Here is a 23,360-nt window from a genome sequence, read left to right on the forward strand (position 1 = left end):
AGATGATAAATTGCAATACTGGGAAGGTGTTAAAAACTGCCTTTGTAAACTAACTCAAGGCTAAAGTGCCAAGAAACCTTGTCCTCTAAGATCGGTTTATGAGAAACTTTGCTGTTTGAAGTCATATCATTGAGAATAGAACCTCCTACTGTTGCCCAAAGAATGCAAGCAAGGGGGACCACTTGACCCAGAGAAGCAGGCTGGATTTACAACTCAGGTGGAGAACTTCAGATAAGGTGTTTGGGGAAACTACATGTTACATTTGTATTAATTTTCTAGTGTCCAAGGAAACAGGGCCTTGAGTCTGCCCGTCAGCCCATAGTGGCATTCAGATTGTACTGTTCCTAAGGGAACTCTAAACAGTGTTCTAACCGGACACAGTGAGGCCATTCAACCCTTCTTTTGAGTCATTGCTGCTTTCTTAAACAATAACTTTCCCAGCCCTGTTTCCTTCCTTCTCCGTCCTGAGCAAAGATCTGTGATTCTGCTTCCTCTACCCCTTTCTTAGAATCATTCAGCACAAGTCCATCTCGCATTAAAATCTTCTTTTGGTTTACTCTTACTGAGCCGCTCCAAGGTTTCCCATAGTATACACTTTGCCTTTCTGCAGCACGTAACAAACTTAACTTTGATGAGCTTATTGATGTCATTGTGCTTGCAAACCGGCAGGGGTAGAGACAGAGAGAGAGATGAATGCACATCGCCAGTACAACTAAAGTAATGCTTATGTGTGAGCATTGCAGTCCTTCATGCTAAATTTCATAAACCCAAACAATGGACAACTCAACCTCTAAGTGACGAAGAAAAAGAGTTGCAGCAAGATGACGGCCTGGAAACTGGATATTCCCACGTCGGAGATCGGTCCTGCCGCACGCAACTCGGACCGACCTCTACGCGGCTCATCCCTAGGGAGTCCGACGGACGCGCATGCGCAGCACCTGCAGGCCGCGCTGCCGTGCCTCCGGCGCCGCGGTTTGCATCCGGGTCTTTGGGCTGTGCGCTTCGCTCCCCGGCCGGGTCGGTCTGGGGTTACTGGTGTGGATTGTGCCAGCTGTTCCAGCGCCGGGGGAGCCGGTCTTCCGCCCGTGAGTCCGGGGGTGGGGACCAAGAAGGGGAGTGGGGCGGGGACCCGGCTAGTCATTGCCCCCTCGGGTGGGCTCATTGCCTGTTTGGGGACGCGGGGCCCGGGACGGACCGAGGTCTTGGGAGCCCCGAGGCGCGGTTGCGCGGGGCCCCTCTCAAACTTGGCTGGTCGTCCTCTTCGGAATTAGGCCTCCGGGAGGGGACTTCCCCTTTCCCTGTTCTGCGGTGGCTTTCTCCCGACAGTCGTTAAGAATTTGGAACAGTCGTACTCATTTGCGTTCGTTCTAGTTTGCCAAGTGCCTGGGCCCAGCAGCCGCGGTGCGGTGGGTTTGCAGCCCTCGCCTCCCGGGCAGGGACCACAGGCGTCTCTGCTGCTCGCACTGCCGAGGATGCGGCCTCCCGGCCCTGCGCGCCCCCGCCGGGTCGGAGCTTCAGAGCGCTTCTGAGGTCAGGTGTAGCGAGGCGGAGGGAACAGCTCGGAGCGGGGATTCGGGAAGTCTAGATTCTCGATTCTAGTATAGATTCTAGCCTAACTGGAACCTCAGCCGTGTAGAAGTTCCCATTCAGCTCTCAGAGTTCTGAGACCTGTATTCGGCAGCCTTTTCTCCAAGTTAGGCGCATCCAAAATGAATCAGCACCAGAGGAGGATCAGGGAAGGGGTGCTGCTGTGTCATCTTTTGAGGGCTTTCTGGTCGTGATGCCAGAGCATTGCCCTGGGCCACGGCAGGTTGGATCTCCGGGGATTGACAGGAACACACTTTTTAAATCTGAATACATGTGGTAAAAACATTCTGCTTTAACCTTACATTTGGGACTTTTGGAAGTGAACTCGGAGCTCTCCAGAGAGTTTAAAAAAACAAGCAGAACTTATTGGTAACTGGTCTGAGGGACATACTTGCTCTTTGCAATAAAGTCACCATGTATGGTACTCTTTTCCCAATTTATCCTGATTGTAATAATCACCTGTGATATTTGTAAAAGTGCAGATTCCCTGGACCCCATTTCAGATCTTTTGAAACACTATGTTCAGGGAGAGGGGCCCGGAAATCTCTATCTTTAGCAAGCATCCTAAGTGGTTCTTACAAGACGTATTTGGAGCATGTATCTTTCAGTCAAATAGACCCTCCACCACATGATAGTTTTGTAACTTCAACAAGAAACTTCTGAGTTGTCATTTTCCTTGTCTGAAAAATGAGGCTGGTAATTTCTACTGCAGAGACCGTTAAGTGATTCTAAGCCCTTTAAGTAGGGTCCTTAATCTTAATCATTTTCTGTCTGCAGAACCCACCTTAGGTGCTTGACATTTAATAGGTCTTCAGAAGTGTGTTAAACTGAGAAAAGAGAGAGCATGCCCACAACACAGAAGACGCTTGGAAAGCTCTAATGCCCTTTCTCCTCCTTGCCTAATTACAGTTGGGTTTTTTTTTTAAATTTTTATCAGTAATCAGCTTGCTGAATCTTCTTCTTAGAAGAATATCTCTTGATGGTCATAACAGCCAGGAAATGTTCTGATTCTTTGGTGTAACTTTGAAATTGTTTCTGGCATTGGATTATTAATGAATTTAAATGGAGGCCAAGTCCATTTGTTGGACTGAATTTATGACTCACTGTGTAAATTATTGTCTGTAAATGCTATTTATTTCTTGTTACTGTGCCAGAATTCCAAATCATGGTGATCATAATTTTATGTTGTTATCTTATGCCAGAATTCTAAATCACTGTATTCTTAAGAATTTAGATTCCATCTGGATTTCCATTCATTTAGATTATATTCATTTAGAGCCCATATATTCACTGTAATAAGACCTACTACTCCCATTAATTTAACAAATTTGACGTATTACTGTATGTAAAGCATGTGGGTCCAGAATTCGGGACTGCTGAAACCATTGTAAAAGAATTGGTGTGGGTGATGGATTCATTTAAGTATAAACTAAGAATTAAAATCTAGGAATTATGGTTATTAAATAATGTAAATGTTATAAATCTTGACAATATAAAAATAATGAATATTACAGAAATCAGGGTGTGAGGAAGTGTAGGAATGAAATTTTCACATCTTTCATGGTACTAGTTCAAACTGCATTTTCTAAAATGGAATCATATAATGTTTTTAAATGACTCTGATTTTTAAATGTCTGTAGAATGTTTTTCTTAACCTTAGAGTACTCTTTTAGGAACTAAAATTGCTTTTTGTGAAGAAAGTTTTTTTCCCCAGAGATCAGCGGTTTTTCTAGTTCACTTTTTCTTCTGTTGAATGCAGGAAGAATTAAATGTTATGCTTTTTATTTAAAATAGCATGTTTAATATGATCCCATTGTTCAAAATTATTTCTATACATCCTGCTTATATGTATGCATTAGATAGATAACTGGAATGATCTATACCTAAGAATAATGGGAATTATTTCTGAGTGATAGGATTTGGGACGATTTTTCTTTAAACTTCTTTGTACCTTTCTGTATTGATTGAAACTTTTTAAAAGTGGGTATCATTTTTATAAAAACATTATTTAACATTGTTTGAAAGGGAGGTTGGGTTATTACATTATTTATAGGGAGAGTTCTGTATTTTAGTAAGTAACCCAAAAGTTGCTGAGTAATCGTTGCTACCATTAACTCCCAGTCAGGAAATGAGTACTATTTTGTTTGCCTTTAGTTTTGTTTTATGTTGTTTTATACAGTATCCCTGGAGAGAGTGCAGTATGGTGTCTTTAGTAAGTTTACCTTGATATGAATTCTGGCTTTGTCATTAATTAACTTTGTGACCTCAGTCACACTGTGAGTCCCCTCCTGATCTAAAACTGGGCACTATATTTACTTGAGAAGATTATTGTAAGGATTAATATATGTGCTTAAATAATCTAGCCCACTGCCTAGAACCCAAGGTCTGTTCAAAGGAGAACAGCTATTACTACTATTTTAAAAGTACAGATTGTATTTGTATACGTGCGTATCTTTCTTAAGTAAAGTCGTTTTAAAATCATCAGTGCGTTATACCTGTTTGTCTGTAAATTGCTTAAAGTGCTCTACAATGAAATTTTCTCAGGTTTGAACTTCTGGTCCTGGAAGCTGCACATCCCCATAATGAGGCTTGTAATTCTTGATAACTATGACTTGGCTAGTGAATGGGCAGCCAAATACATCTGTAATCGCATCATTCAGTTCAAACCTGGACAGGACAGATATTTTACACTGGGTTTACCAACAGGTAATACACCATATTTTTCCATTTTAGATACGGAATGTTGTAGCAGTGAAGTGTTTCCCTTAGTAAAATATTTCGTATTTATTTCTTGCCATATTGCTGATCGAAATAGTAGTATATAAAGCCAGAAATGTATATATATGTGTATATATACACATATGCTTCTAAGTATCTACATTCTGTTACTGTTTTCTTGATATATCCAGTATCCTACATTTTGTTACTATGTTAAAATTCTATCTTACATACCACTCCAAAGTGCAAAAGGAAATATCCCAACTTAAGTGGTCATAGTATCTTTTGTACCTTTTTCTACTAGTCTTTTGTTTGTTTTTAGAGATGTTGCTTTCACTATTCATATAATTTCTTGGTAGATTAGCCTTCTTATTAATCAGTAAGAGGTACCTAAAGTGTGTACTGTTGCCACTTAGTTTCACCTCACCTGCCTCATATTCTATCTTATTAGCCCTTTACTAGGTTTATTTTCTATCTTAGAAGTATTGTAAGTAAGAATTGAAGACATGTATGTCTTCATGACAGAACAAACATAAGTATTAATTACGTATTTTATTGAATGTAGTTCTCTGTTAAGGTTTTTCTTCAAAAATAACCAAATAGTGTCATTGATCTCATGGCACTTTATTAGATAAGGTTGACTTCTGCAGGAAGGACTATTGGGCCTGGAATCAGAGCTGCTCCTTTCTTGGTGACTTCAAGGCATTTATTCTGTATTTCTAATCTGTGGTTTCCTTACCTTTAAGAAAGTTAAGGATAATAATAGTTTACAGTGCTGTTTTGAGGTTCAAATAAGATAGCCTTTGTACAAGTCCCTTGTATACTGTACATACTATATAAAGTTAAGGTTCTCCTATGTGGCTACACTCAGACTAGCTGCCTTAATCACTCTGTCTTAATTATGCTGTAGAAATAAACAGTAATTTGAGTGTGAGGGCAGAAAGGCATTAGAGTCATAAATGTCAGCAGTGCTAAATATGTTTTTGTGTATTTAGATCCTCAACTTTTGTTTTATTTTGGATAGTATAACTGCCTAGTAATACACCTGCCAAGGGTGTATCTCCAAAAAACCTTTGTTGATGTTTTCCACTTTTCTCCCTCATTGACTACTGACAGTGTTAATCATGCCTCGCCCTCCCAAGCTTTTGAAATTTGAACATACATTTCTGTAATTGCACTCAATATGCTGTATTGTAATTATCCCTCCACCGAGTACAGTTTCTGGGGAATGTATATCAGTATATATTTATTAAAGTGATCTTAACAAGCTTGACTTTTACAGGCCTGCACACTGAGGGCCTGACCTGCCTCCCTTACTTATTCTCACTATGATAGACACTGAATCATGATAGGCAGATTACACTGCTGCTGGTTCAAAGAATAGGCCTGAACTGGCTGGCTTCACTCTTACTCGTGTTGCTAGTGTATATGAAAACTATGAGCTCTGGACAGAATCTCTCAAAAATCTCTCAAAAATCTGGCTTCACTGCCATGTGATATGTGGCAAATTCCTTAATCTTTTTGACCCAGTTCTTCCATCTTCAAAATGGGAAAGATAATACCAATTTTCCAAGGTCGTGAGATTTACATGATCTAATGTATAAAAACACCAGCATAGCATCTAGAACATAGGCATACAAATGTCATCTCTGAACCTCCTCCCCTGTCTTTTTTCTATTCTCAACTACAACTTACCCCATCTTTGACTGTTGGAATTCCACCCCTTCTTCAAGACTCAATTGAAATGACATCTTTGGTCCTTCCTCAGACAAGGAAGACTACAATCTTTTCTTCTTTGATTCACTGCTGTTCTCCAGACTTCTTATAAGTCATTTATAATATTTTTCCTTGTATTGTGGTTATTTTGTACTTGCCTGTTCCTATCTTGTGAGTTCTTCTGGGATAGAAACGTCTTAATCTTTGTTTTATCTGAATCATAGTAAGCACTTGGTAAATATTAGTAAATGAGTATTGCAAAGCAAATATTAAAATGAAGTTACTTTAACCGTGTCACCCTGTACTGTATCTTTCATTGTTTTCTTTTCTTCAGCCACCTTGATTAAAATGTAGAAAATGAATATGTTTTTTGTTATCACCATTGTGACAACGTCTCACTGTTTTTATGCATATATCCTTAAATTAGGAGGGAGTCCTATAACTATTCTCTGGACACTAATAGACACAGAAGATTTGTTTATGCTTCTGGGCAGAAAGAAGGAAAAGCATATTTATCCATCTTTTAGCCTGGTTTCATGTTAGTAGGCTGTAGTTTTTTGAGAAGGAATTGTAAAATTTGACCATATAAATTTTGAATTATTAATTGCAATTTAAAACAATATGTGTGCTTAACTTTGAGAAAATCTCTTAGACTTCTGTTTTCTGAACCTATGTGATATTTATTATTTTTAGCAACTTCTATAATTCTGTCATTTCAATTGAGAGTCATCTTTTACTACTCTAGAATTTCCTTTGTATTTTTTTTTTGCCAGAGACTGAGTTCTGTCATACTTCTGACTGGTGCTTAAGTGGAAATTTTTTGCGCAGGTGTTTTGTGTCATTTTGTAATGGTGGGTAGATTAGGAATCACTACTTCAATTAGGATTGGGAGGACCTGGTCACTTTTTGTAAGAATACAGTCAATCTAGCCTTCCAGTTTGTAGTTAAAATAAAAAAAATATAGCAAGTTTAGAAAACAAAAGGAGGCCATCTTCAAGTGATCTAAATTCGTTTGTCTTTATTGTGCCATATCATGAAGTGCTCTCAAACAGATCTTAATTTTATAAAACATGTATGCGAATCACATTTATAAAACAATAAAATCAAGAACTCAGATGAAGTATGCAAAGCCAACATCCCATTTCCTAAAGTCATTTTACTTTATACATTTTAGCTGATACATGCTGAAGCTAACACAAAGTGAGAAACAGGAGCTCTAGTTAAAAACTTAAAGGCTAAGGTTCCTCACTTAATCCTTGACAGTTTCAGAGTCTATTTTGAAAGTAGGGGCAATATTTAAATCTAGCTCTAGTTTCCCTTTTGATTTCATTAAATAGTCAACACTTGACCTATTTATGTATCATTTATTTTACAAATCCTTCTCTAAATAATAAAGATTTTTCTCAAAAGTTGGGATGTTTATTTTTCTTTTAATTCAGATGTGCTCTCTAGAAGTTTGCAATCTTGGAATATTCAACATTAATTCCAAATACTCAACAACTCAAGAAAAACTAATTTCTAATGACTGATTTCCAGTTTTATTCAACAATTCTAGTTTACTAAAATTTCAGGGTACCTTGTAAAGAGACTAATTCAAATTAGATTTGTTAATTGAATATGTATTTGAATTAAGAATTGTTTGCCTAATACATTAGAAACGTAGAATATCATTATGTAAGAAGAGATAAAGATAATATAAACTTTTTTAAGAATAGATTTTCAAGTTATGTTAGAAAATTGAATCTTTATCTGTTTTAGGGAGTACACCTTTAGGATGTTATAAAAAACTAATAGAATATCACAAGAATGGAGACCTTTCTTTTAAATACGTGAAGACCTTTAACATGGATGAATATGTAGGTAAGCTATATTATTTGGATATGTTATATTTTATATTTTAAATAAAATGAATATATGTTGAGAAAATTAATATTATTTGAATTTATGTTTCAAATATAATATGAATATATTTCTGTAGTATACTGCCTTGTGATGAGGTTGAGAGTTTATATAAAAAAGAATCTATAGTGGAAGGAATATGGAACTGGAAATCAGAAATCAGAATACCTGCATTCATCTTGGGCACTGCCACTTACCAGTCATGTAACTTTGAGCCAGTCCATTTACATTTCTCATTCTCTTTTTTTTTTCTTTTTTGAGGAAGATTAGCCCTGAGCTAACATCTGCCACCAATCCTCCTCTTTTTGCTGGGGAAGACTGGCCCTGAGCTAATATCCGTGCCCATCTTTCTCCATTTTATATGTGGGACGCCTGCCACAGCATGGCTTGATAAGCGGTGCGTAGGTCCGCATCCGGGATCTGAACCAGCAAACCCCGGGCTGCTAAAGCAGAACATGTGAATTTAACCCCTGCGCCACTGGGCTGGCCTCTCTTTTTTTCCTTAAAGGCGAAGTTAAAACCAGTGTTGTTGTGGAGATAAATTAAGTAAAATGTATGTAAAAGTAATTAGTAAAATAAAGACTTTTCAAATATAAGGCTATTTATACAGTCATGCTTTGCTTCACAACAGGGATACATTCTGAGAAATTTGTTGTTCTCAGGTGATTTGTCATTGTGCAAACATCATAGAGTGTACTTAAACCTAGAAGGTATAGCCTACTACACATCTGGGCCATATGGTACTAATCTTATAGGCCCGCCATTGTATATACTGTCCATCGTTGACCAAAATGTCACTACGTGGCTCATTACTGTATTTCTAGCCATTAAGCTTTTATAATTTATTGTTAACTTACTTAACTGGAAAGATCTGTGATGCGTCTAAACTCTGTGTTAAAATTTAAATATAGGAATACATTTTTATTTGTAGTCTAAGTTATAGCCAAAAAACTGTTATGATTCAATATTCTTTGCATGCGTGTATGAAGAATAGAGGAGGAACATGGGCTAACATTTCAGTCGTGTGGCTAATTAATTTATGTTGAGCTTAACATATAAATCAATTCCATTGGTTAAAATTTGTGTGAGAAGTGGAGTATAGTGATTAAATTGCACATGAACCAGGCTTCTGTATTTGAATTTCAGCCCCTCTGTGAGCTCTGTGACCTTGGGAAAGTTACTTAACTTTTCTGTGCTTTTGTTCACCTATAAAATAGGATGATACTAGTATTTCCATAGAGGTTGTACAAATTAATTGAGTTAATACATGCATATACAGTGGTTAAAGTAATGCCTGGCATATAATAAGCATATATTCCACATAAAAATGCTTTTAATTTGAATGTGGTATAGAAAGGTTATATATTTTAAATAACATTTAAGTCTTAGAAAAGTAAACTTCAGGTTTATTTCTGAAAATACTTACATTTTTATTTATTAACTTTATATTTAGGACTTCCTAGAAATCATCCTGAAAGCTACCATTCATATATGTGGAATAACTTTTTTAAGCATATTGATATAGATCCTAATAATGCTCATATCCTTGATGGGAATGCTGCAGATTTACAAGCAGAATGTGATGCATTTGAAAAGAAAATAAAGGAAGCTGGAGGAATTGATCTTTTTGTTGGAGGTATGTAAAACATTTTGTCATTAATCATTTGTTAATATTTGAATTAAATGCTTTAAATAAAAAAAACAAATCTTATCAGTATGTAAAGAACACCCATGACTATCTGTAATACCAATTTATTGAGCTACTGATTTATACTTTACTATATTTTCATCAAAATATAATCTTAAGGTTGCAAGTTGGAATTGTTTAAATTATGTTTTGAGAAACAGGTCCAAATCCCTGCTAAACTCTTCTAATTGCCTCTTTAGAATTGACAGTTTAGCATATCTTAGAAAAAGAGTGATGTATTTCTTTTCCTAAATGATATTCTTATCCTTTTACTGTTTCTTTAAAACTCTAACCCAGCCTTCTTACCCAATTACAGGGTTAACTCTCTCAGAGTTTGCATGTGGAACAGGTGGATTTTAGCATTTCCGTACTGAACAGTTAAATTGCTTAATTGTATAAGACTTTATTTATCATCAGCCTTTAGTTAATATGAATTAAGTTGTATAATTGTCTTAATAAGCTCCAAAGTGTATAAGTATTTGACTAAATTACACGTGAAATTTATAATATATATACATATATATGTGTGTACATAATCTACCATTTAAAATAGGAGGAAGAGTTTCTTCCTTTATAATGACAACATGGTTTTCTGACATCAGTATGAAGCATCCAAAACAGCTAATTAATTACCATCAGAATAGTATAATATCAACTAAACTGAAGCCAAAATTTGTATTTGCCAGATTCTTTAGTATTCAACTAAACATACTAAAGCTCTAAATTAAGTTTTCTGGATATATCTTATAATTAATTTCTTAGAAGACTGCTCAAAATTACATGAATTTCAATCTTCAGTATTGCTGTACTGAGGTTAATTTATGGTAGAGGTGGCCAGGTATGGTTGAGGTAGTTGGTTGCCCCTGGGAAAAATTGGGTTTTAGAGTCAGAGATAAATTTGCATCCTGTTTTGGCCACTTACTATCTATATGACCCTGGGAAATTCATTCAAGTTCAGTATAATTTATAAAATAGGTTTAATATTAATCATTCCAAAATTTGTGAAAATTAATTGCATTACAACCTGTATAAAATGCCTTGTACAGTGGGTGGTATGTAGTTCGTACTCCATTAAGTGTTACTTCAGTCTTCTCCTTATTTCTGAACTGTAGATGCTGAAATAATTGTTCCTTAGATCCTTGAAATTTCTGCTTTTTTAACTGAATTACCTCTAAGGGTATCCAGTGAGACTGAAATTTTCTCTTTGAGGAAATTTCTATCTCTCCCTGGCAGAATCAGTATCAATTACTTTGTTGTGTAGATGGGATGGTTTTTATCTGAACAAGAATACAAGTTAGGCTATTTTGCTTTTTAAGATAGAAAGTTATCTATGTTTTAAATAAAATTTGCTAATATTACTTCAGTATTCCTGGAAAACATTTGCACTCCATTTTTGTCCATATCACTCAATTCTGAGATAATTACCATTTGCGCCTGCCAAAATCAAGGCAAAGGGCAATAGATATTTGAGAACATTTAAAGAGTGTACTACCCATGCATTCTTTAAACTTTCTAAACTTTATACCAAAATCAAGTAGAATTACAGTCATGTATCACTTAACGACAGGGACATGTTCTGAGAAATGTATTGTTAGACCATTTTGTCATTATGAGAACATCATAGAGTGTGCTTATATAAACCTACATGGTGTAGCCTACTACACACCTAGGCTATATGGTACCAATCTTATGGACACTGTCATATATATGGTCTGTTGTCAACTGAAACGTCATTATGTGGCACATGACTGTACTATAATATAATATACCTAAACTATTTATCTTAGTTATATCAAGAAATATTTTCATTCATTTACTGGTATACAGAAAGGCATGGTAGTTATTAGAGGTTTGTTATTAAAAATGGCTGCATGAAAAATGCCTTTTTTACCTCTTCATTTGAGGACTTTTTTTTCCGGTTAATTTATTGACCTAACATAAGGAGCCATGTGACAAATCCCTTGGGGACTCAATGCCAGCAAGTAGAATTCAGTTGGGGGGGCGGGGGGTACTGATAAGAACTCTTTAACTCCATTTTGTCGTTTTTCCTGCTTTCCAGAAAGCATTTATAGCTTAATGTAGTGTTTAAGGCTGAATCTCCCTTATCAAAGATTTCTAGTAGAACTTTCTTCTTTCGCCATAGCGTTAAGTCACTTCTCATTACTTTTTACCTGAAGTTTTTTGGTACATTTCCTCACTATAAGCCACCTTAGTTCTCCCTTTGAAATAGATGGAGCATAAATTATAATTATTTATGTTTATCACTGACTCTCACTACTAAAAAGAACTTGGTGTTTTACAAATTTTTGTCTTGAGCTTTCTGTAGTTCTCCGTCCACAAAAAATTTAAGAGACTTTCCTTGCCTCTTCCATTAACATCTTCACTGTAGTCATGTGATGATCCAGGGTCTGACATTTTATGTTATCCAAAGGACATAATTCCTCTGTGTATAGGGAGAGAAAGGTTAGCTTATTGCCTTTTCCTTGAACTGTTTCCTTGTGGGGATATCCTGTTATTGGATGTGTACTCATGAAAGAATCTCACTGATTCTTTGCCTTTGTTGATCTCGGTTTGTTATCATTGGATTTTCAAGATGAGGCTTGGTATCTGGGTCTTACCACTTACCCTTCTTTTGTTCCAGGGTTTGGTTAATAAAAACACTAAGAACTGAGCCAAATGGGATCAAAATATCAGCTTTATTAAAGGTAAAGTTGGATTAGAGATTGCAGGTTGGGCTTGAGGCCAGAATGGGGTTTCCTATTTCTCCCCTCTGAATTGGAAATAGTAGGACAAGAAGAGCTCAAGAATATTAATCCACGATTGCTCACTCCTGGGAAATGGAGCAGGAGTTCCCTTCCCTCGGTAGAAAAGAGAAAGGAGGATATATATATACTCTTAAACATTCTCAGTCTTCCTCTGATGGTAAAAGTGTTGAGAGAAGGAGTAAGGTGTATCATGCAATTCGTGACTCACCCCAGTTACACAAGCATGGAGTTTTGTAAGTAGACTCCAAAGGCGTTATTAACTTTACAATTATCTTAAGATAATTTGTTTTTCAAAAGTAAAAGTAAGGCAATGGGGAAAACTTTAACCCACTCTTTTGGTTACATGACTAGATTCTTTGGTTTGCAAGTAACAGTAATCTACTAATGGGACCAAAGTGAATTACTTGCAGTGATTCTGGGGTAACTCACAGAATTGATAGAAGAGTTGAAACAACCAAGTCTTCAGAAGAAAAAGAATCGGGGAGCCTCAGATCTCCAAAGCAAGAACTCATCGACCCTCTCCTGCATGCTAACCATCAAATGTCTCTGCTCTAGATGCCTTCTTTCTTTCTGTATCCCTGGTCAAGTTTGAGAATTTCTGGAGAGAAATTCTGATTGTTTCAGCTTGGGACAAGTACTTATCCCTAGACCACAATTATTCTCCCTAAAAGAGAGATAAGGTGTTATGATTGTTCTAGTGCCTGTTGTGGGGGAGCAGAGTAGGGTAGGGGAAGGAAGAAGAAACTATACTGAGCATACCTAAGATTAGCAGTTATCCATGCCTTTATTCAGCCGTTATTTATTGAGGGCCTCCTATATATCGTGTTATTCTAAATGGTAAGGATGTGGTAGTGAAGAAGACAAAGTTCTTACTCTCATGAAGTTTGCATTCTACCCCACAGAACTATAGGAACACAGGAAAGATATATAATCCAGACTCTGAGGTTTTAGAGATGTTTCATAAAGATGCTGATATCTTAGTTTAGACTTAAAGATTGAATAAGAATTAGCCATGATTTTTAGATTTCATAATTATTTTTAAGAAAGTTTTATAAAGCTTTGTAAAACATGCTGAACATTTTTTAAAATAAATTTTATATGAGGAAGCTCAATATTTGATAGATATTCATGGTCAGTAGGAGAATGTATTGATCCCTCTCCATCATGAACAATTGCTGATAATTTTGGCTTTGCTGTACACTTTTAGACGACCCAAATCAAAAGAGCCACTAGTGTTGATGTTTGCGGACTTACTATTTTTTCTGGAACTTTTATTTTCCTGGTTCCATCCTTTCCTCTTTATACATACATAGAGAAATATAAATATTTGGTCAGATGTGTACTTCAGAGAAACATAACAGTTTTACAAATATAGAAAGAAATGCATATCTATAATTTAAAACTTATAGTTCCAAGCAGAAACATACTTAATAGTGGAAACAATCCATACATATTAACCACATGTAGGTCTGGCTTTATGTCTCTGCATTAAAAATTCCTAGATTGTTGTGCTTTGGTAGTTTATATCTGCTGCTGAAGGTTTTCATTTCTTTCTTCCTTCAAAATCAGGTTACTCTGTTACATTTTACTTTGTTGTAGCCTGGGAACAATTTGTTAGGATTGTATGTTGAGTCAGTAAAATACACTTATCTATCATTAAAGTAAATGTGCAGGATATAAATGTAACAGATATCTTGCCTCAGCGAACTTGTGGGTTTATTTTTTGATTGAAGTTGCCAGAAATCTGACTAGCTGGTAAGGTATATGTATATAAAACTTGATTTATTTATGCCATGGAAAGATTCTTGATTTTATGAAGATTTACCTCCAATTTCCTTCAAGTATGGAATGTCATATTCTGATCTATATTTTAAAGGCAATCCTAGAATATTAGAGCTGGCAGGAGGGCTCCTTAAAACAGTGTTTTCAAATTGTGGTTGTCACCCATTATTAGGTCATAAAATCAGTATAGTCAGTCACCTCTAGCAGTTCCCTTCTGTTTGTTTTGTTAATGAAATGGAATGTAATCAAAAGTAGTTTGTATGGCTACTAGTAAGGGTAAGTATTGTGTCATGCAATTCTTGTTTTTATTATATTTGTGTGTATGTGTGTACTAGATTGCAGTCTCAAATGTATTTCTTACAGTAGGTTACAGTCAAAAAGGTTTGAAGAAAACTACTGCCTTAGATACTATTCTTGTCCAATCTAGACATTTTTTTTTAAAGATTTTATTTTTTCCTTTTTCTCCCCAAAGCCCCCCGGTACATAGTTGTGTATTCTTCGTTGTGGGTTCTTCTAGTTGTGGCATGTGGGACGCTGCCTCAGCGTGGTCTGACGAGCAGTGCCATGTCCGCGCCCAGGACTCGAACCAACGAAACACTGGGCCGCCTGCAGCGGAGCGCGCGAACTCAACAACTCAGCCACGGGGCCAGCCCCTAGACATTTTTTTTTAAATGGAAGAATTTTTTTTTAAATTCTTCCATTAAGCATTTTTGTTTTTTAGATTGGCACCTGAGCTAACATCTGTTGCCAATCTTTTTTTTTCTTCTCCTCCCCAAGGCCCCCCAGTACAGAGTTGTGTATTCTAGTTGTAGGTTCTTCTGGTTCTGCTTTGTGGGACGCCGCCTCAGCATGGCTTGATGAGTGCCCAGGATCCAAACCGGCAAAGCCCTGGGCCACTGAAGTGGAGCGTGCAAACTTAACCACTTGGCCACGGGGCTGGCCCCAATCTAAACATTTTTATAAGTAAGGATACTATACTATAGGGAGGTCCAGTAGTTAAATGAGCCATCTAAACTAGAACCAAGGAAGTTAAAGTGTTAATATAAAGACCACTGAGTTAGGAATCAGAAGATTTAGATTTGAGTCTTGTCTCCATGTTTACTAAACTGTTACCTCAAACAATATGTGACAAAACAAATCACATGTTATCCCTGAGCATTAGAGTTTTCTTTTGAGCTTAAAAACAGGTGGGGGAGATGAAAGAAATAGATATGCCTAATCTGACTATCTCACAAGATTGTTAAATAGATCTGTTGTTGAGATGATGTATGTGAAAATGCTTTATAAACTGTAAAGTGTTATTCTAATATAAGGTGATACTTAATTCTACTGCTATTAGAATCATGCAAGTTCATTGCTAAGCTTATGGAAAAAATTGAAATACTTGTTGAATCAAATACAGGAACAAATATTTTAATGCAGCATTAGAAACTCAGCTATCAAATAAAACAAGGTAAGTGTGTTTATGACTATTTCTTTGCACTTAAAAACATGTTGAACTTTGAGAAACCTTACTTATGTGAGCAACCTTATTTATTTCATGTGTATATGTGTGTGTATGTATATTTCTTTTGAAAGGAATCGGTCCAGATGGTCATATCGCTTTCAATGAGCCAGGATCCAGTTTAGTATCAAGGACAAGATTAAAGACACTAGCAATGGACACCATTTTGGCAAATGCTAAATATTTTGATGGAGATTTATCAAAGGTGCCAACTATGGCTCTAACAGTTGGTGTGGGAACAGTGATGGATGCTAGAGAAGTAAGAATTAAATGTTCTTTGATGTTTTCCCTTTGATGTCTATAGATTTTGGAGGAATTATGGCACCAAATAAGTGATATTTTGGTTGCATCCTGTTTTCAATATAAATTGTCTAGCTTTCAGTAAGTTCTGTCAGTCTCACTGCCATGTTTAGAACTCAACTAAATTAAGTCTTTTGGAGCTGTAAAGGAAGAATTAGCCACCACCCCTTTTAGGGTACTACTTCTCTTGCCTGTTCCTGCTTCACAATTTGAGGTCCTAAAATCATACTGATCATATGGTCTGTTTTTAAGTGTAATAGTCTTATGAAAGGACTATTGGGACAAAGATGCAGTGCTAGCTAACACTAAACTGCTTTTGGAGACTCAGGATAATCTAATATGCTTCTTGACTGTAGGAGGATAGCCCAGTTGGTTTCCAGCAGAAAAAGAAGCCAACTAGGGCTGGATCTAGTGTAACTGATATATTTAAGAAGGCAAGACCTCTGAACAGTAGACCCTGCCTCATTTTTAAATTTTTAATTGGGCTGTGATTTCCTTTCCTGAGAATAACAGAACAAATTATAGTCAGCTTATGATTATAAGTGGTTAAATTATATGGAAACCCAAAACTCCATTCCTTTTTGGCATCAGGATGGGAGAGGTTCAGAGGAAGGAGTACAGACAAGGTATGAGGAATAAGTAATTGATTTTAACATAAATACCTCTAACTTGAACATACAAATAGAACTGTCATTCAAAATGTAGTTTTTCTTCTAAAAGTCATTGGTATATTAAAAAAGACCTTTCAAGGACTGAAATTTCATAGTAAGTTGAAAAAAATATTTCAGAGCAATCTTATTTCTAAACTGACGTGTGCCATTCTTAGCTGCTGCTTCTCCATGTCTAATCAGTCACCAAATCCTGACCATTTCACGGATAACTTAGAGATAAATAAGGATCCAGCTCTGCATCACAACTGCCTTAAAGTCTCTATCAGTTTTTTCAAAGATTATTGCAAATCCATCTAAATCATGGCTATCTCCATTCTTTACCTATCTATTCTCTATGTTATAGCCTGAATTTTTTTTTTCAAAAACAGTTCAGTTATTATTCATCTATCTAATTAAGAGTCTGATTCCCTATTATTCCATCACAAGATGAGGCCTAGCCTCTGTTTGTCATAAAAAGGCTCTGCATTTCAGATTTCAACCAGTTTACAGCTATTTCTTTTTAATTCCCTATACTCCAGCCTTACCAAATTTCTAGCTTTTTATTGACCACTCCATAACTGTCTGAAATGCCCCCATGTGGAGCTTTTTTGCTTATCCTTAAGACTTGGTTTCACATAGGAGCTACTCTAAAACTTTTCCATATGAGAAATACTCTCCTTGAGAATGGTGGAACAGGTAGATTAGAAGTAACCACATATTCTGAGAGCAATTTTTTTTCAATTTCTGCTTTTCCAGATATTTCTTCTTAATTCTCAGAGGTTGTACATGTCTTAGGCATGCACACACACTAATTCTTCATCCCACCCCCAACTTCTACTAGCCTCCTTTCCTTCCACTCCCTTCATAATGCTAATGCTAGCCTCACCATGTATTTCTGTTTCTCAACAATAAGTGTTTGATTGTCTTGTCATTTTTTTTTCTTAGTATACGTTTGATGTTAAAATTTGTTGCCACCTCTCCCATTACCTTTTATAATATTTGCTTCAGTAATGAAAGACTTAGCTCATACTGTCTAATTGGTGGACCTTTTAACAGTTTCTGTCTCTCAAGAGACAATATAATATAGTGAAGGATGTGGACCCTGGAATCAGGTCTCTTGTTTGTAGCATAGCCTTACCAAGACCTTGGGCAAGTTACAGAGTATCTCGGTTTTCTTATCTGTAAAATGTGAATAAGAATAGTATTTATCTCATAGTGTTGTTTTAAAGAGTTAAATGAGATAATTTAAGGAAAGTGCTAACTAAGTTCAGTGTTTAACTTTGAAACCACCAAATCGTATGTTAAAACTCCTTAAATAAATTAAACTTCAGAACATATCCATCATGCAGCAATCACCACATATTTTCATTTGATTCAGTGTGTGTTAAAGTAGTTTTATAGAGACTTTACAAGTGCTTGTCCAAGAACTTCTGCCAGATTGCATAATAATCACTCAAGGGACCTGATTCCTGGGTTCTAACTCCAAAGATTCTGGATTAGAAGACAGGATAAAGCAAACAACCTGAATGTTTTTTGTTTTTTTTAAAAACTCCTCTGTAACACATGGATCAGTCTTAAAAATAAAATTGCTATAATGTCCAGCAAGGGAAACTAATTACCAAATCCATTAATCAGTGTTGTGCTTACCTTACTATATCAAACATGATTAATTTTTGTTTTAAACATCAGATGCTTTTAGTTATATGTGATGGCATATTAAATTCTTCACTGATAGATCCTCATACTTTAGAACAAGAAGTATCAATAAAAACATGCGTAGAAATTCATATATATTCTAATGCATCCATGGGCTTTGATATGAATCAAGATGTCAAAATGGAAAACAAGTAGTGAATCTTAATAAAAGATATACAGTAATATCTGGTTCATTAATCTTTAATTTCCTCCCTCTTTAAGAAAGTCTGGTTATAAAATATGCAATTCAGAATTTTTATATTGTTATAAATATTTTAGAATTACAACCACCTTAACATTCATTTTTTAGTTAACAATTGTAACAATTGTAATGAGAAAAAAATCATGTTTAAATATTTAGTACATAAACTGTTTAGATTAACTTGTAAAATAGGATAGATTTACTGCTAAAAATGATAAAGACTCATTCTGACACATATATACTTACTCACATTTGCACATGTTCTTTGAATTATCTCATAGGCTGTTAGGGATTTTGGACCAAGAACTTGGATTTTCTATAGTTCATAAGGATATCCTGAGTCACGTGTGCTTAATGGCATTTAAGTAGACCCTGACTCCTTCTTTAAAATCTAGTTTTTGTTCCAGGACAACTGTAGATTAGCACATATTCAGTGAAACAGTCTTAAAGTTTCTTTTTGTAGATTACTCTTTAAATATGCATTATTTTACAGTCTTTTGCTTTTCCAAAGTAATATCTATTGCTTATCTGGACTAGAGCAATTTGGTGTATCATTCCTGGTTGTATAAAATTCTTTGTTGACATGTAATTCTGATTTTGAAAAACAGCCCTTCTGTTTCTTTTTCTTCATTCTCCCAGGTCTCTTCGGTACATCATTATTTAATATGTTAATAATCATAGGCACTATTCTATATTCAGTAATACTCCATAACAAGATACTATTTTACTTTGTTAAACCAGAAGAGAGAAACTTTGTGCTTGCCTGTTACCTTAAAGAGTAGAAATAAATACCTTGAACTGTGAAGAAATATGGAGCTGTTAATTTTTATTTGACCTCCAGGAGAATACTGGTGCCAGAGACCTTGTTTTTAAAAAAGAAAAAAAAGAGAGCTTCTTAGCCATTTGGACCATGTTTTAAGAATTAACAAGTAATGTTCATAACTTTTCAGGTAATGATCCTCATAACAGGTGCACACAAGGCATTTGCTCTCTACAAAGCAATAGAAGAAGGAGTCAACCACATGTGGACTGTTTCAGCTTTCCAGCAGCATCCTCGAACTATTTTTGTGTGTGATGAAGATGCTACTTTAGAATTAAGAGTTAAAACTGTGAAATACTTTAAAGGTGAGCACTGAAATTTCAAAAGCAGACTGTGAGAATGTTCTATTGTAGATGACAATTTTAAAACTTAATATAACTGTGGAGTTATGCTGCCCTGTGGCCTATTGAAAACTGGCATGTGCTGAGACAGTTGCCAGTTCTTTCAAGGGAATAGAAATGTCTCATCTCAGATAATAGTAGTTTTCAGAGTAGTTTCCTGTTTTTTTTCTTGAAGAGAATCTCTTCAATCCATATTTTCAGTGAACAAGATTTTTCTTGAAATCCAAAATTTAATAAAATATTTTACTTTCATATTGAATATACAAGATTAAATAACCCAAAACGAAATGAATATGTCTTATGATTTTCTTTTCATTGTTTACCTGTCTCACCCCCATCTCCAAGCTATGTTTAGAACCTAATCAGAGGATAAGATGGGTCACTCACTATCTCATTTAATCTTAACAATTTCAAACAAATTATTCCCATATTTAAAGTTATAATGCCTAAATGTCAAAAACAGTGTAGAATAAACTCTGTAAGTAATCAAGAGTTTGATTGCCCAGACTTCTGCATATGTATTTCCTTTTGCTTCTTCCTGCAACCTAGTTCAATAATTCTTAAACCTTACCGTACCAGGTTATATATATAAAACCACTTCTGCTTGATGTAATGGGTGATTTAAGACACTTTCAAGGAAAGTGTGACTACACTCAGTTTAGAACCCATTCCCTGCTTAAGAGTCAACTCCACATATAAATACACACACATAAACAAGCTGTCCAATGGGGTACTCTTTATAAAACACCTGTGTTCATACAGCAGATATGAAAACATTATGTAGTCAAATATGTAGGTCAGTAATTCACAAAGTATGCAGTATGTGTACTACTGATATTACATGAATCAATATATATTTTAATCTTTTTGGTCTAGTAACTAGGAGTTTAACATGTATTAGAAAAAACATACTGAACCAGTCAAACCTGTATTTCATGGATATTAATGCTTTGACAAGTTTAAAGATGTTACCATATTTTATTGCTTCTAAGACATATCTTTATTCACATTTATCTGAAATTGGGACTTGTTTAAAATTGGTGTCATAGCTTATCTGGTAGCATTTTTGTGTGTGTGTGTCTGTGTGACGAAGATTGGCCCTGAGCTAACATCTGTTGCCAATCTTCCTCTTTTTGCTTTAGGAAAATTGTCACTGAACTAACATCTATTCTAGTCTTCCTCTATTTTTTTTTATGTGAGATGCCACCACAGTGTGGCTTGACAAGTGGTGCTATGTCTGCGCCTGGGATCCAAACCTGCAAACCCCGGGTCGCAGAAGCAGAACATGCGAACTTAACCACTACACCACTGGGCCAGCCCTGGTAGCATTTTTTCTTGTGGTACATAAAATAATGGTGTGTGATACAGTGTTCAGCATCTCATATTCATGAACTGTAGTATATAAACTTAAAAATTATCAGTCGGGGCCAGCCCAGTGGCAGAGTGGTTAAGTTCACATGTTCCGCTTTGGTGGCCTGGGGTTCACCGTTCAGATCCCAGGTGCAGACCTACGCACCGTTTGTTGAGCCATGCTGTGGCAGGTGTCCCACATATAAAGTAGAGGAAGATGGGCACAGATGTTAGTTTAGGGCCAGTCTTCCTCAGCAAAAAAGAGGAGGATTGGCGGCAGATGTTAGCTCAGGGCTAACCTTCCTAAAAAAAAAAAAAAATTAGTTTAAAGGAAACCAGTAAGTTATAGTTCATGTAAATGTGTGATTATGGTAGAAATCTTGAAGGTGATACACAAATGATTGAAGTTTGGCAAACAGCAAAAATAGTCTAATTTTTAATACAAAATTTTGATCATGTGTATATAGTTTTGTATTTTCACTTATATGTTGTAAGCATTTTCCTTTCTTACTATTCTTCAAAAGCATTTTTAATGGCTATATAATAGTCAAGTAGACATATCATAATTTACTCAAACATTTGCTAATTGTTAAATACTTAGATTATTTCCAGTCGTTTATGTTTTTATCAGTTAAATTACCAGTTTTCTACCAAGCCAAAATATATCAAATTAAACTGAAAAATTGTTAGCCTCTTAGTAATTTGACAGATAGAAGCAGAGACTATCTTAGTGATGAGTTGTGAATAAGACAGAGCTCTTTGATGGTGTTCTACACATATATTTCCATAGAGTCCTTCAGATTTCATAAAAAATATTAGTTTCCTTAAAAAAGTTAACAGAAGGAATCCTCATATCCACATATTTTAATGGCAGTTTTACGAGAGATTCATTTAACATTGCCATTTTCTAGTACCAGCGATCCCCAGATAAACCTCTCTACTTGTCTGATTTTGTCAATTTGGTTTCTAACAGAAAATTTTTACATTGTAGTGGAGTTGATTTTAATAAGATATTTAATAATAACCAATACTTTTATGACCAGGCGCTATTCTAAATACATTATACTTACTGATTTACTTAATTTTCACAGTTCTTTAAAGTAGCTACTCTTATAATCCCATTTATAGATGAGTTAACAGGCTTTCATAGAGATGTTAACTCCCTTACCCAACCAACGCCACACAGCTTATATGTGAGCAGAGCTGCTAAGTCAAACTAGGCTTGTCTGGAGTCTGGGCTTCTGTCCACTGTTTTACTGCCTTATAGAAGAAGAGTAAACACTGGCTGTGATTTATGATCTGAACCATATTTCTGTTTTCTTCATACCATAATAATTGCTTCCAAAAAGGTTAGGACATATGTTAAAGAAAATATAAAATAGAAAGGAAGTAGATGATTATATGTATTTAGTTCTCTAAGCTCTTCTGAAACATTTTGAAGTGCAGACTATTCATAAAAGACTCGCTGCATTGCCTTTTTGAGGACACTATATTTTCCACTTTGGAGAGTATGTATTTCTGAAGAGGTTCAGGATATCAGCCTGTCAGGATGCCTCCTTCAATATGGAGAAAAATGGAACTGAGATTTTGTTCTGGGCCATATATGGACCTCATTTTATAGTAAGGTATTTTTGTTATAGGGTAGAATAATTGAGTATTCAGAAATTTAAACATATTATAAATGTAATTTTATACATTTGCCACATCCTCATTGAGTTATTATATCACTTCAAGATGTACTGGAGGATATGAATCCTGTAGTTATCATCTGTAATTCTTCAAATTCCATTCACATCACTACCTTTTCTTCTGCCATCACTAAAAAGTGCCAACAGGAATCTTAAAGGATTCTAATTAATGAGCTCCTGAAGAAAATCTAGGTTAACTACATCTAAAACAGTAAGAATTATTAGTAAATGGAAGTTTATTTCAGTATATACCTTTTGAAAGATAAAAGTAAATCACTGGGAAACACAGTTTAATATTATTAGTTCTAGTTTTTTGTTTTCGCTTTTTTAAAGTAAAACTTGTTTTATGTCCTTGAGATATATATTTTCAAGATACCATCATCATGAACATTTTTTTTTCTGTTTCATCCTTTTTAGACTGTACTCCGATAGCCTGACAGAGGTTAAATGAGTTCAGATTGAGCCAAAACCATAAAAAGGACATTAATGGTCTATATTTAACTTTTCTTCTTTTGGTAGTATGTCCATAAGTCTGCATTTTTATCAATACTTATTAGAATAACTTACTTATTTCTGTTTATGATTTAAGTAGAAGTTACTTATTTTTATCAAATTGTTGTGTAGAAAGTTGTCAATTTTTATCTTAAGTCATAGTA

The 23,360-nt window shown here is 35.4% G+C and overlaps 2 protein-coding genes across 3 annotated transcripts in view; one reads left to right on the top strand and one right to left on the bottom strand.

Moving 5' to 3' along the window:
* The first annotated feature begins 679 nt into the window (after positions 1–679).
* GNPDA2 (glucosamine-6-phosphate deaminase 2) overlaps positions 680–23,360 on the top strand; it is a 28,930-nt gene continuing 6,249 nt past the window's right edge. Inside the window, exons 1-6 of one of the 2 annotated variants that reach the window (XM_001917183.5) lie at positions 680–1,085; positions 4,132–4,293; positions 7,780–7,881; positions 9,374–9,556; positions 15,733–15,917; positions 19,456–19,630. In XM_001917183.5, coding sequence (XP_001917218.1) covers positions 4,170–4,293; positions 7,780–7,881; positions 9,374–9,556; positions 15,733–15,917; positions 19,456–19,630 — 769 coding nt within the window. In that variant the 5' untranslated portion in view covers positions 680–1,085; positions 4,132–4,169. Of the gene's footprint in view, positions 1,086–1,260; positions 1,531–4,131; positions 4,294–7,779; positions 7,882–9,373; positions 9,557–15,732; positions 15,918–19,455; positions 19,631–23,360 lie in introns of those variants that run through there. The other variant, XM_023638151.2, reaches the window with a different exon arrangement.
* GUF1 (GTP binding elongation factor GUF1) overlaps positions 18,489–23,360 on the bottom strand; it is a 37,436-nt gene continuing 32,564 nt past the window's right edge. The window contains exon 19 of the transcript XR_011437142.1: positions 18,489–19,367. The gene's annotated coding sequence lies outside the window, so the exon portion shown is untranslated. The remainder of the gene's footprint in view (positions 19,368–23,360) is intronic.

The sequence above is a fragment of the Equus caballus genome, chromosome 3 (assembly GCF_041296265.1).
Source record: "Equus caballus isolate H_3958 breed thoroughbred chromosome 3, TB-T2T, whole genome shotgun sequence".
Lineage (NCBI taxonomy): Eukaryota > Metazoa > Chordata > Mammalia > Perissodactyla > Equidae > Equus > Equus caballus.